The sequence below is a fragment of the Sinocyclocheilus grahami genome, unplaced genomic scaffold, assembly GCF_001515645.1.
Source record: "Sinocyclocheilus grahami isolate Dianchi unplaced genomic scaffold, SAMN03320097.WGS_v1.1 scaffold189.1, whole genome shotgun sequence".
Taxonomy (NCBI): Eukaryota; Metazoa; Chordata; class Actinopteri; order Cypriniformes; family Cyprinidae; genus Sinocyclocheilus; species Sinocyclocheilus grahami.
In genome coordinates, this window is record NW_015505368.1 from 643482 (window position 1) to 657910 (window position 14429).

The 14429-nt window shown below is 35.8% G+C and overlaps 1 protein-coding gene across 1 annotated transcript in view; it reads left to right on the forward strand.

Moving 5' to 3' along the window:
• The first annotated feature begins 4591 nt into the window (after nt 1-4591).
• Nucleotides 4592-14429, forward strand: part of impg1b (interphotoreceptor matrix proteoglycan 1b) — a 21192-nt gene continuing 11354 nt past the window's right edge. The window contains exons 1-12 of the mRNA XM_016284870.1: nt 4592-4628; nt 5447-5671; nt 6860-7026; nt 7156-7184; nt 7567-7595; nt 7679-7722; nt 7814-7954; nt 8493-8551; nt 9159-9340; nt 9424-9726; nt 9886-10727; nt 11734-11823. Coding sequence (XP_016140356.1) covers nt 4592-4628; nt 5447-5671; nt 6860-7026; nt 7156-7184; nt 7567-7595; nt 7679-7722; nt 7814-7954; nt 8493-8551; nt 9159-9340; nt 9424-9726; nt 9886-10727; nt 11734-11823 — 2148 coding nt within the window. The remainder of the gene's footprint in view (nt 4629-5446; nt 5672-6859; nt 7027-7155; nt 7185-7566; nt 7596-7678; nt 7723-7813; nt 7955-8492; nt 8552-9158; nt 9341-9423; nt 9727-9885; nt 10728-11733; nt 11824-14429) is intronic.

Consider the following 14429-nt stretch of genomic DNA (forward strand, 5'->3'; position numbering starts at 1 on the left):
ACACATACACATACACATACACATACACATACACATACACATACACATACACATACACATACACATACACATACACATACACATACACATACACATACACATACACATACACATACACATACACATACACATACACATACACATACACATACACATACACATACACATACACATACACATACACATACACATACACATACACATACACATACACATACACATACACATACACATACACACACACACACGAAAGGTTTAATTTAATTAAAGTTTGCCCCTGGTAGTTTTAAAGCACACCCGATTATTATGAAACCAGATCTATACACATCTCACAATCTTGTGTTCGGTCTGTGTGGTCTTTTCATTGCATGTATGAAATATTGAGCTCAATAACATGATTGATTTTCTTCGTCTCACCCACTTTTGCTGACAAGAAGGGCTCAATCAATCACAGAGTATCTGAAAACACTGGGTGAATGCGCATTGCAAAATAAGTAGGTTGAGTTTGATAACTCAGTCATGACATGAGCTCAATCTCCGGCCAAAACAATACCCACGATCACCCATAGGAGAAGCCTGGAGCTGCAAAAGCTCAATGTATGACAGAATCTGCCCGGTGTTGTTTAAGAATCGGCCACATCTGTCAAGCTGCCCATCACACGATATAACACAATTATAATGTAATCATTTTTCCTAAAATAAGCCTGGAGGAGTTTTTTCTCATGGTACTGCTTTCTTTTTAGATTAAACCACAGCTGGAGATCATAATTACCATAGTAATGCACACATTACCTTAAATCCTAAGCAGCAGATGAAGATCTGGCAAGCACTTAAAAATAAAACAAAATGTAAAATAAAAGAGACAAAGTCAAAATAACATAAAAGTTTTGTCAAATATGTCAAATGCATAAGAATGAGTCAAAAATCATCTACTCAATAAAGTTCTGTCAAATGTGAAAGAGTCACCATGGACCACAAAACCAGTCATAAGGGTCAATTTTTTTAAAATTAGGATTTGCACATCAAACAATCCTAAATAAATAAGCTGAATAAATAAGCTTTCCATTAATGTATGGTTTGTTAGGATAGGACAGTATTTGGCAGATACAACTGAAAATCTGGAATCTAAGGGTGCAAAAAAATCGAAATATTGAGAAAATCGCCTTTAAAGTTTTCCAAATTAAGTCTTAGCAATGCATATACTATATTTACGGTACAATATTTTCAAAATATCTTCATGGAACATGATCTTTACTTAATATCCTAAGGTTTTTGGCATAAAATAAAAATCAATCATTTTGACCCATGCAATGTATTGTTGGTAAATGTGATCAAAGAAGGCTGTGAAAAAATTCTGTATTGTTTATCCATTTGATCTTTCATTCAATAAAAAAAAAATCAAACAAATAAAAAAATTAAAGTGAAATAAAAAAAAAATTGTGTTTTTCTCTAATACACAATGGCCACAATTATTGGTACCCCTAGAAATTCTTATGATTAAAATATCTCTGAAGTATATTCCCATTCATATTTGCATTTTTTATCACACCAGGGTGACCTCTGTAGGAAGTTAGGAACATGAAATTAACCAGCCTTGGCTTCCTGTTTCACAGAAATATTAAGAGGGAACACAAAAGCCAAATTCTCTTAATCATTAATCACAATGAGTAAAATCAAAGAATATATTTCTGATGTGCTGCAAAAGATTGTTGCGCTTCACAAAATAGAAAGTGGCTGTAAAATATATATAATATAAAAAAGCTAAAGCATCAAAAAGTTCCAATCAACAGAAAATGTTACAAATCTGCCTGGAAGAGGATGTGTATTTATTGTTTTAATGCAATGTGAGGAGGAGAGTTTAAGTGGCCAAAGACTCTCCAAAAATCACAGCTGGAAAACTACAGATAATAGTTGAGTTTTAGGGTCAGAAAGCCTCAAACTAATTTATCAAACAGCACCTACATCATGTTGTTTCAAAAAAAATCAAGAAAAGAAAACGCTCTCATCCAAAAACTCCAGCACAATAATTTGCCTAACACTACAGGAACTTCAAACGGGACTGGCTTGTATGGTCAGATGAAATTATCTTTTTATCAGTTAAAACTCAAGATGGGTTTGGTGCACACCAGAAAAGTACAATGAAATATACTGCTGGATCCGTAATGTTGTGGGCCTATGTTTTTGCCAGAGATCCTGGGCATCTTCTTCAGTTACATGGCATCATGGATTCAATTAAATACCAAAAGATAAAAAATATTAAAAACTGGCTGTCCGTGCTAGAAATCTTATAATGGGCAAGGTTGGATCTTCCAACAGGACAATGATCCAAAACAAACATCAAAACATAAATGTGTCACTGAGCACAAAATGAAGTGTCTGCCATGGCCGTCCCAGTTCCCTGAGCTGAACCCTGCAGAAAATGAGTGAAGTGCACTGAAGAGAAGAAGCACCATCATGGAGCTGGGAATCTGAAGGATCTGGAAGGAATGGTCTCTGATCTCTTGTCAGATGTTCTCCAAAGACAATTCAGTCAGTCACTGTCATCCATCAATATAAAGCTCTGTCAGAGGACACACGGAGGAGAGTGTTCTGTAGCAGGAGAGATGTGCTGACTCCAGACAGCTGCCCGGACAGTCCCTCACTCCAGGTTAATTGAAGTTCACCCTTTTGATTGGTCAGTGATGGAACTCATTAGCATAGGTGAGAAGTTCAGCCTGCTTTGCATTTGAGCTCATTTTTACCGCTCTTAATAGAATCACGCTCCCGAAGACAATTAAACGTAAAAAGGTCGGTCGACTGATTTTCCAGACTTTTTGCATTACCGCCGGTTCTCTATCCCTGAACTTTTCATGCTATCAAGACAGATGAATTAACTTCACTATTGGATAGGTGAATTAGAAAGCCACATTGCAGAGCTCTGTCATTGAGCTGAGGTTATTAGTCAGAACAGGATTTTCCTCTGATTCTGTTTTAAAAGCAGAAAATGAAAGCAGCTGGTAGGGATGTCCTGAATGTTCAATGGGGTCCAACTGTCTAATAAATCACAGACCATATTGAAAATCTGGAGACTAATTTGAAAATTAAATGGATTCAAAACCTGATTTAAACCAGGAAATAAGCTGAAAGGTTTTTAAACATTTTGAAGAAAGAAATATCATGAATATTGCACTATTCATAGGTCACTGATCAAATAAGTAGGTAGTTTTGTGATAGTGATTTATTGTTCTAACTTCCATTGGAGAGCAATATGTTCTTAAGATCATTCTCAAATCATTTTGGAACATCAGGTTTTACAATTTAACTTGGGGAGTTCATAGTGGAGTTCATGCTGTTATTAGAAAAAAGAGAGATACCAAAGACATTCTGAAAAATGCATGTTAATTTATCAGTTCATTATTGTCCTGAATATATAATGTGCAGTGGAAAATCAGAAAATTTTGGAAAAAAAGGAGTGCAAAAAACTTTTGGAACATTACTAGGACATTTTTATGGCAAAATAATAATGTTGGCACAAGAATTATAATCTACTCCATAAATAAACAAATTAACAGTAAAGATCACAAAAATGTAAAATCGTTACCAAAGCTTCTATTATATTGCCATACACACACACACAAAAAATTGGTTCTTCAACTTTTTTGCCCCCAAGGCCCCCTATAATAATTCCAGGTCCCCCAGACATATATTAAATTTTTGACCTCAGAAAAGCATAAAAGTGATTCAAAACAGCTTTTGCCATTGTATTAAATTCCCATTCATAGCAAACATATGAGAGTGTAGTGACAATATCTAAAATGGTTCTACATAGCACCGCTTGACAAAGGTGCTGTATAGCATTTAAAGTGGTTCCTCTATGATTACGAGCCAATGAACCACTTTTAGTGCTATTTAGCAACTTTTCTTAGAGTGTAGTGACTACAGTTACTCTTACTAAAATAAAACTTAGTGTTAACTTAGTATTAGCCAGTACATATGACTTTTTTTTTTATGCCAGACACATTCTAAGCTTACATTGTTTGTAGGGTTCATATTAACTAATGTTTTTGCACATACAGCTGAGCAACAAAAAAAATTCTGATTGGGATATAACAATATTCTTTAATAAACATTTTATGGTGACAAAGAATTTTTGATGACTTTAAATTAGTAACGATATTTGGCTACAATCCTTTGGTAGGAAACCTGTTTACCATGATAAATTTTAATATTTTGCAACCTAGATATTACAAATACAGCATATTAAAAACTACCCTGTTTGTAGTTTCATTTGATGCTTTTTTAAATTTAACATATACATATATAAAATTAGTAAAAGTTGTTGTATTAGTAGTCCGAGTCATTTATGACAATTATGATCATTAAATGTTTTTCTTTAGAATTTTATGTCACTATATAAATATAAAGTCACACTTCAAGATGCAGTGCAGAAGAGAGTTGTTGTTTTTTTTTCTTTCTTTTTTTAGGCCATAAGCGAAATGAGCAGCTTAATTCAGAGCCCTAACTAGGTAAAACATAACTAAAATTCTCATTTCCAGAGGTGTTTCTGCTAGTTACAAACGGCTACCAGCCCATTCTCATTATCTCTTGAAAGATGGAAGTTCAACGTGCACGGTCCAGCGCCGTGGAAGGTCTTGAATGGATTTTAAGCTGCGGAGACTTATTTATGGCTGTGAAATTTAATAAGCAGGGTGTGTGTAATCCTCTTCCCAGCTCAAGCAGTAGGCCTAGGGACTAACATGCACCACAAGGGTACGACAACACAAGCTCAGTACACAGAACTGGCCCCATGATCAGAGAAAGGGCAGAACTTGCTGTCCCAAACAGGGGGAGTAGAATACAGCGTTTCGGCTTGGCAGCCACAAAAGCTGGCAGAGGGCTGAGAAACTTGTGTTGAGTGGGCCAGACTGAGAGAGACGACATCGGTTTTGTTTTAGACCCCACTGATTGTCATTATATGGACAAAAAACAGCTGAACTTTCCTAATTGCTGACATAAAATCGAGTTGAATTCTGAAAATGAAAATATTGAATGACATATTGAATAAATGGAAAACAACGATATAATGACTACATTTAGAAGCAGGACTTTTTCATTTTAATAATCTTGAAGACTTTTTCAGCTTGGTCTTTATGTAAAAATTCTGTGATTTCAATCAAACACAATTACTATTACTACAACTGGAGAGCAGAGGCCTTTTTAACTCTTATCTAGTGAATGCGCTTAACATCTGCCGGGATGGTGTTATAACCGACTGCTTGACTTAGGCCTAATCCAATTAATGTTCATTCAGCATACTAATCATAGACTTAAAGGGTTTCAAATGGTCTCTGAGCTAGAGTAATTACATGAAGTGTAATTATATGATCCATCGGCTTATTTTTCTCAGGTAAAGTTGATCCTGCTCTTCTGAAACAATGAACACACGCTGTTGTTGTGACATTTGCAGAACTCACTGCTGACGACTTGATTCTCAGGATCAGAAATGTGAAGTACAGGCACTTCCTGGAGACTCCACAGCCAATGAAACAGTTGACAGATGGCAGAGATTCACTTTCTCTAGATGCGCATCGAGCAAAGAGATCAGCGCTGTTTAATACGGGGGTGAAAGTCTGTCCACAGGAGAGCATAGCAGAGGTCATCACCAGCCATAAAGCCTACTACAAACTAAGAGGTAGGACAACATCTACCCTAAACACCACAAGGGACGGAGCCTTGAGCATCAGTGCCAAATTTGGCAATAACACCTCAGATCCTCATAAATCATAATTAGCTTCCCAATCATTCGAAGCCTTCTGAGAGATGAAGGATCATGCCAAGCCAAAAAAAGAAGTGGCTCTGAGCCAAGTATAGATAAAAGTAGTATACTTTTGAGTCTTATAGTATGGACTTTTCTATGTTTCTACATGTGGTAAGGCAAAAAAAAAAAGTTTAAAAAATAATACAAATATGGAAATTAAAAGTTTTGTTTTCAATATCTAATCTAATTTGTAACTTTATAAATATGTTTTCAAAGGTTTTTTTATTAAATTAATACTTTATTCAGCAAGGAGGCTTTAAACTGATCAAAAGTGACAATAAAGTGAGTTATGCAATAAATATGAGCATAAGAGACTAATGTTCAACAACATTAAATAAATAAATACATATTATTGACCCCAAACTTTTGAATGGTATAAAATGACCTGAATATAAATGTGAATGCAGCTAAACAAAGTGGGAAAACCATTCAAATCCCGTCATCATTTACTGACCCTTATTATGACTTGTGTAGAACACAAAATTTGAAATTATAAATAATTTGCTAGTCACGTTTGCCATGCAGTTACAATGAATGTGGACAGAAACTCTCAAAACTTCAAAAAGGATCATAAAATTAGTCCACATGAAGTCAAACGGGTTTGGAATGACGTGAGAGAGAGTAAATGATGACAACATTGTCATTTTGGGATGAAGTGTCATCGGTCATATTAAATAATATTTTTGGCTTGAATAAAACCAATTAATTTAGATAATTCCACGAGGCACTTTTTTGGTGTTACCTGACAAAACATTTTTACACTGAAGCAGATGAAGCATGATTTTAAATTACTGGTACAAACAAGCTAAAGGTGAAGCACATTTAGCTGTCAGATGCAGTTAAGAGATACTCTTAATTAAATGTCCATAATAACCGTGTTGGCAAAATGAGATAATGGCAGCAAATGACTGCATGCTAAACACTATTAAGTATGTTACACCTCTGTCAGTTGTGCAGATAATTAATTTTAAGTGTTCCGGCATGTTTTATCAGGTCTTTGCTGTTAGTCCTCTTTCAATTCTCTAATGGCCTTTTCTAAATAATTGCCATGATATTTAACAGTTTGTCAAGAAGCTGTGTGGGAGGCCTTCCGGATCTTTCTTGACAGAGTTCCTGACACCATGGAGTACCAGCAGTGGGTGTACGCCTGTCAGAGAGACTCACTTTGCATGGAGGATCTGGCCCGAAAGTTTAGTAGCACACAGGAGCATCTTGACATGGTAGCCAGTGTGAGTATCTGCTCGTGTCCGTTGCCAATTTAGTCCATTCGTCTTGCCAATACAGCCTAAATATGCCAATATTATTCAATTGAAAAAGGCTTTTTCGTAAATTCTCAAAGAGGTTTATATCATTTACAGAGAGTGAAAGCTCAAGATGAACAGAAGAGGTAAGAATCCCGAAGTTGATCTTGAATTCAAGGGCTTCTTGGTTTCAGTATTCATGGTATGGCGAGTTACTTGTCTTCATTTTGGGCTTGAACCCTGCAGAATATCTAGAATGAGGTCACCTGACTAGTGGGAGATGAGAAAATCTCAGCCTGTCCTTTAAAAAACAAAGTTTGTTCATATTTGGTGGCCTAGCTAAACACTGCTCTCTGACCTGATCCACTTTAATAAGAGGGATCTGTGCCCAGACATATTACGCTTGGGTGTTAGAGCCACACAAACATTATATGCAGTCAACCCCTTTATCGGGGACAATGAATTTTATTGCATTTATCATTCTCGGATTGATTCGTCCCTTCTCGACATGTTTTCAATTAATTTTAGGGCTCTCACACCTGCACCAGGTGAGAAATGTAAGTCCTCACCATCCGAATGAGAAAGAAATACTGGTTGATCTTATAAAAATGTGACTGATTGATGGCTTTTTATGCTTCAGGTTCAAAGAGTCCTGCAGAGCTTTTCATCATGGAATCTGACAGCGTACGGCCACTAACTCATGCTTTTTAGAATATGCACTTAACATACTAATGAAGTTAGAAACAAACAAATTGACTATTCTCTGATCTGATAGGAAACTGGGGCACCAGATGTTGTCCCTCAGAGGCTGGTAGAGCACATTGTGGAGTTCAGTGTGACTATAGTAGACCCCGCACTACTGAGGGATCCAGGCAGCCTGCAATATGAAGACTTTACTCGCGATCTTCATGAGAAGGTTAGGTGAAATCAACTATTAAACATGTGCCATTTTACACAGAACAAGCTGTTTCAAGCTACTAACAGACAAATTACATCTCACCTGAGCCTGTGTGATGATGTTGAGCTCACAGAAGGTGCAATATTGAAGCAGGAACATTGGCAATATAAGCAGGAACATGGTTATGAAACCTGATAAAAGAAATACATTTTTAAGGGGTAGTGAGTGATAACTGTAATACAAGTAATGAAATGCATTTGTGTTAAGAACATTCTAGAGAACATCTCAAAGTGGAGAAAAAAAACTAATTACTACAGTAGGTTTGAAAGTAGCTTTCAGTAAAAGATCAAAAACAGGAAAGCCAAACAAGAATTGGGTAACTACAAAAGCCGGCATAAGATTAGCCGTGGCACATGATTTTACAGCGTGTCAGCATGTTGGACAATCCAAAATATGAGGTTATGTAACCAACTGTGCATAATTGGTTTAATTATGTAGTTATTGAAATAAAGATATTACAAATATGTCTATAATATTTTAATTTACACTTTTGCAGATGCTGCATGTGTTCGACAAACTTCCAGGGTTTAAAGAGATTCGGGTGCTGGGATTTCGGTAAGTTGATGCTGGAACTGTGGGATTCACCAAGATATTACAGTCTATTGAACTTGAAAATTGTATTTTTGGATGGGTAATTCTATCACAGGGGCAACTTGGGGTAAGTATTTGAAGAAATACTTGGCAAATTGCGTTCAGAACAACTGTGTTTCAATTACTGTATGATTATGCTTTCTTGTACTGTAGACTGTGTAACACAACATGCTTGTTTACTACCTTATGATCTTATGATAGTAGCTTTTGGGAAAACTGTAATAATTAACCCTCGTGTACTTTTAACAATGGCTTTACATTCCCAAAGGTCACAAATCCTGTGCATGTGAAAATTAATTTCAAAATAAACCTATATTATTTAGCTTCCAATTAGACAGCTGCCAAAAGTGAATCTCTACAATATGTACACCAATCAATTCTCATAAGATTTGAAAAAGTCATTAAGTATTAACCTGACAGGCCAATGATAAGTATGATTTTGAGGTATTAAAATGGCCTTGGGGTCCTTCAGCCCCAAAGAGAACATGAGGGATAAGACAGACAATCAGGTTAATACAAGTCCAGGCAAACGTCATGCAAACCAATTAATTCCCTTCATAACATCGGTCAGCCCTGAAGGTGCTGCAGCAAGCTATGCTGTAGTGTTTGAGACTGATGGGACACGGGCCATAGGTGACACAGACTCCACTGATGAATATGGCATAGAGGGAGTCCTAAAGGGCATGGTGGTGAAGGCACTAAGTGAGGACACATCACTTCCTGTGGACGTGCTTTCCCTTATTTTCGAACCAGGTACACAAAATCAATACAATCAATATAAGAGCCCTAGACAGACTGCAAATATTTAACCTTACCTGATTCGCCCTCTTTAACAGCAGGCGAGGAGAACATGAGATCCAGTACTGAAATCAGCAAAGAATCAAGGTTTTTACCTGGGGAAATGAGTACACGGTCCACAAAGGTGGACTCGGAGGACATTATAACACCTTCTGGGAGTATGGGCATCTCTTTTGGAGATCTGGGCCCTGATAGGACAGAAAGAGGTGCTATACAGAATTTTCCTGATATATCATCCCACGTTCCCACGCAACCAGTAACCACTGAGCTAATGAACAACTTCCATCTTGAGGGTTCAAAAACGACAAGTCTAACCACTGAAGGCACTTCAACAAACGAAGGTAAATCTTTCATATTTGTAGTGAGTAATGTACAAGAGCACTTGCTTCCAAACTAAGACACTTAAGTTAGGCAGCCTAAAAAAATTAAAGAATTAATTGTAATTTCGCATTAGATGCATTTTCAAAGACACTCTCTGAAACCGTTTTTTTGTTTTCAAGGTTTGCCAAGAACCACTTCAGTAGATTACCTATCAAAGTGGTCAGAAGTGAAAGAGGATGTGGGAAATGAAATTGTTGCCACAGCTGCACCACTGGACTTGGAGTCTTTTGAAGTAGCAAAAGCATCTTCTTCAACTCAACCTGAAATTAATTTTGATATAACACCAGAGGCCACTTCTGCAGAGGCAACATCATCAATCTTGACAACCCTAACCCCTACAAAACGAGCACAAGATGCTATATTTCTTGAAGATGTCACAATTGGCTCATCTGAACCTTTAGAGACCTCTACCGAAGGTCTTCCTTCATACCCTAAAGGTCCAGTTGAGTCGCCCACTTCAATTGACCTTAGTGACCATATGGAGTCTCCATCTGTCGGTGCCACCGTAGACACACTCCATCAAAAGGTGCCCCCACTTGGACTTACAACTCCAGAACCAAATCTCCCTGCAGCAATTTCCTCTGAGCTAACGCCCACAGAAGACCTCATTTCACACCTGACCCCGGACAATTTCCTGGATGAAGAGGGACAGACTCTCTGGATAGTTTCACCTCCCCCACATGAAGGTAGTACAGATATTGACAGAGATGTTGAACAGGCTGATGAGGAGGACGATACTCTGGACTCTGGGAGAGGATTCCCTTCAGAGGTCGACGAGAATCCCCAATCCTCGGCTCGTCCTCTAGGTTATGTTACCACTCCTTCAATGATGGCTTCTAACCAGGCCAAAGAGTTAGTGGTGTTTTTTAGTTTACGTGTGACTAATATGATGTTTTCGGAGGATCTTTTCAACAAGAGTTCCCCCGAGTACAAATCACTGGAGAACACGTTTCTTGAACTGGTAGGTAAACACACTTTTGTCTTTGACTTTATCTTGCTGCACGCCTTTCTATCCTCCATTTGTTGTTAGCTTTCCTTTTTTTCATTTGTATCTCAGTGCATGCTGGTAAAACTTAATAGATAAAGTGTGTCATTTGTCTGCAGGTATTTGACAGATGGCATCTGAAAACAGTGTTGTTAGAAATTGTAATATACATTTTTCTATAAAGCCTTTGTATAAAGGGGTTGGGTGACTGACAGAAAAGTGAATTACATTTCTGTACATTTTGCACAAGGATACTTATTTTGTCACTTCAAATGTTTTCCTCTGAACTGTGTTTACCTTACATTTCAATTTAGAAAGAAGAACACAGAATGAAACCCTGTATGGCCATTTCAAAACAATTAAGCAATCTCAAACGAGCAAGAGCGGTGTAGTACTGAATATCAGCTCGGCTATAGTTCAACCGTAGACGTCAGGCCGCATGTAATCACAACTATGATCAAAACAGTTCTATATACAAGAAGTAAAAATTGAGTATCTTCATTTTTTAGACAAAATTTCACCAGTTTGTTATATTTTTTTCTCTGCCAGCAAAAATTGCTCCAGAATAAACCAAACCATCAAGCTTTACATGTCACCATGCAACATAAACTTGAATTGCATATGAGTGGAGCGATTTTTCCTCCCTGTTCAAAGTGATACATAATCACTCTGTTCCAGCTTGACTCCCTTTTTTTTCATTTTGTGCTCTCCAGTCACTCCACGCTCACTGGAGAGAAAACCTGCCCCAAACAATCCTAATACAAGAGAAAACTTATATGCTTCAACTTTCAAAAAACCCAGTACTCATCCAAGAAAAAAACACTCCACTTCCACTCTGCACCACTCATATACAACGTGTACAAAAGTGCTAAAAACATGAAACTTTCAGACCGCCTCCTGGCCAATCATATAACAGTTTCACAACTAAGTGTTGTTGTTTTTATTCAGATTATATTTTGTAATATCATGTTTTTTCAACTAGAGGCAATTCTCTGAACCAAGTGACTCGCCAAACCCCGAGGCTTCTAGTCAAGTGACTGAGAGAGAACAGAAGACATTAGCCTCAATACCGGTACATCTATATCCAAACTTGAAAAAGCATAATTAATCACTTTTTGGCACTAAATGCTGCACTTTTGTCTAATAACTTCCCACTTCTGATCTTACTGATCAAAAACTGTCTTTAATAACTGCTGATCAATGAGCTCTCTAACCAGCATTAACCAAAGTTGAACGCTTACAACCTGCAACATTTTTTCGTTAGTTGTTTTATTCTTGATAGTGTGAATGTTGCCTTATTGCTCTGAGCAAATTTTGGTTTCTCAGGATCTCAGTGCGCACTAACATTAATATGTGCTCGTATCAAATGCTAAAACTGTATATCTGTAAATAATCTTGTTTTTCTTATTTGTGTAAAACACAGAGGAACCAATTTCACAATCTTGTTGAATTAAACGACCAAAAACACAGAGAGCATGCCAAAAAATAAATAAAAAATACCTCAGGGACTTGCTGTCTAGTTGTGTTTCTCTAAATCTGCTTTTAGTTGGTTAGGCAGCCTAATGATTTTGAATTGTTCTTGGGTGAGACACATGTCCTTGAATGTAATCAGTCTCCAACTGTTGTTTATTAGAGTGTTACAACAATGACAAAGCACTTTAGTTGATTTTGAAATTAACAGCTCAATTAATTCTTTGTAATAAAAGCAATTCAAAGAGATATTGTAGCTGATTTTGTGGCTTATTTGTGAATGAGTCAGGGTGAATGCAATCTCTTTTAAGATACAGAAAAATACTCAATCTAGACTGGTCTTCATGTGCATTAAAGACTACAATAATGACCATTCCTAACTGATCATTTTTCTTCATAATTCTTCATAATTTACTTGAACCGCTCTTATAGGGTTATAAGGGGCTCTTGTGCAATATACATCTATATGTTCTGTTCTTTAAGATATTATTTTTACAAAAATTTTAATTTGTATAAATCTCAAGACAACAAAAACTCAATTTCCAATAAAGTGGTTGCCCAAACTAGTATTGTGTTGTAGTTCAAAGTCACCAGACTAACACCAGTGCTATGAGAACTTTTGGATTATGACATGAACTACCAAAAATCTGCTCAGAAGCTACTCTGGTAAGTATCTAGGTAAAATGGCCATAAAATGACTACATTGATTCATAAATGGGCTTTTAAAGGATAATCTGATAACCTAAAGATATTTATGTTCTTGCAAATTCTGCAAAAGAAACATTGATTTTTCCACCGTACACATCAATTTTGCCCATTTATAATTCAACGTTTTGGTAGCTTTTGTAATATTTTAGTCCTATACTAGGTTTGCATTGATTTCAGCCTTTCGACCTTGTAGGATGCTCATTTACTCCTGTCTCTACTGGTTTGTGTAGCAACCATCTCGATTGGACATGGAGAACAAAAAGTATTTAATTTTTTCATTAAAATATGATAACATTTTTAAAAATATATTTTTCATTAAGTATTAATCAATTATAGAACAGAACAGCACTGAAAGAGATCCCTATAAACCAGTAGATACAAGTGTAAGCACCGTGTTAGAATGAGTGTGGGAATCGGTATTCAAGAATAGGGATACGCTACAATGCTGCTGTCTGTGATATTTCATTCATTAATCTATTTGGAAATGAGTGCTACTGTATATATTAGATGATTCCTTCTGTCCTGTGACGGCAATCAAAGGTCACGACACTGGCATGAGCTAGACAGTAACATTGATTGAGGCTGAGCTCTGAGCCACAGCGTGCCCTGTGGGAAAGAATAACACCTGCTCTGCCCTGGCACTTAGCCGAGAGGTGAGAGGATGATCATGACTGGCAGATCAGGTTTACCTCCAAATACAGATTACCTCCTGTTATACAGACGTGCGCTTACTTAATACAGGCCAGGCCTTTGTGCTCCTTCTCACGCTTCATGTTCACTCTACATTCACTATTTAATGATTAGTAATATTTAATATTTTAAAATAAACATTTAATTTGAATTAAACAAAAATGTTCAAAATTTTAATGCTAACATTTAAAATATTACGTATATTTAATATATCCATCCGCTATATTTAAAAAAATATTCTTTAAAATATTAATTATATTTTGAAGAATATATTTTTATTTAAATATTTAAAATGGTTAGCTACCTCCCATTATACAGACATGACCTTCACTCCGTTTGTGCTCCTTCTCACTCTCCATGCACTATTAAATGATTAAAAATATTTAATATTTTCAAATGAAAATTTAATTTGAATTAAATTAAACAAAAATTGTCAATAAATTCGATTTAAAATATCTAAAATATGAATTGTATTTAATATTTTCATCCATTATATTTAAAAAATATTCATTAAAATAATTTAAAATATGAATTATATTTTGAATAATACATGTTTATTTAAATATTTAAAATTGTTAGTTACCTCCTGTTATACAGACATGGCCTTCACTCCGTTTGTTCACTCTCCATTCACTATTAAATGATTGATAACATTTAAAATTATATATATATAATCATTTTAAATGTTATTTAATAATAATATATATATATATATATATAATAAAATTATTTAATAATTTTTAATGTTATTTAAATATATATATATATATATATATATATATATATATATATATATATATTATAAATTAC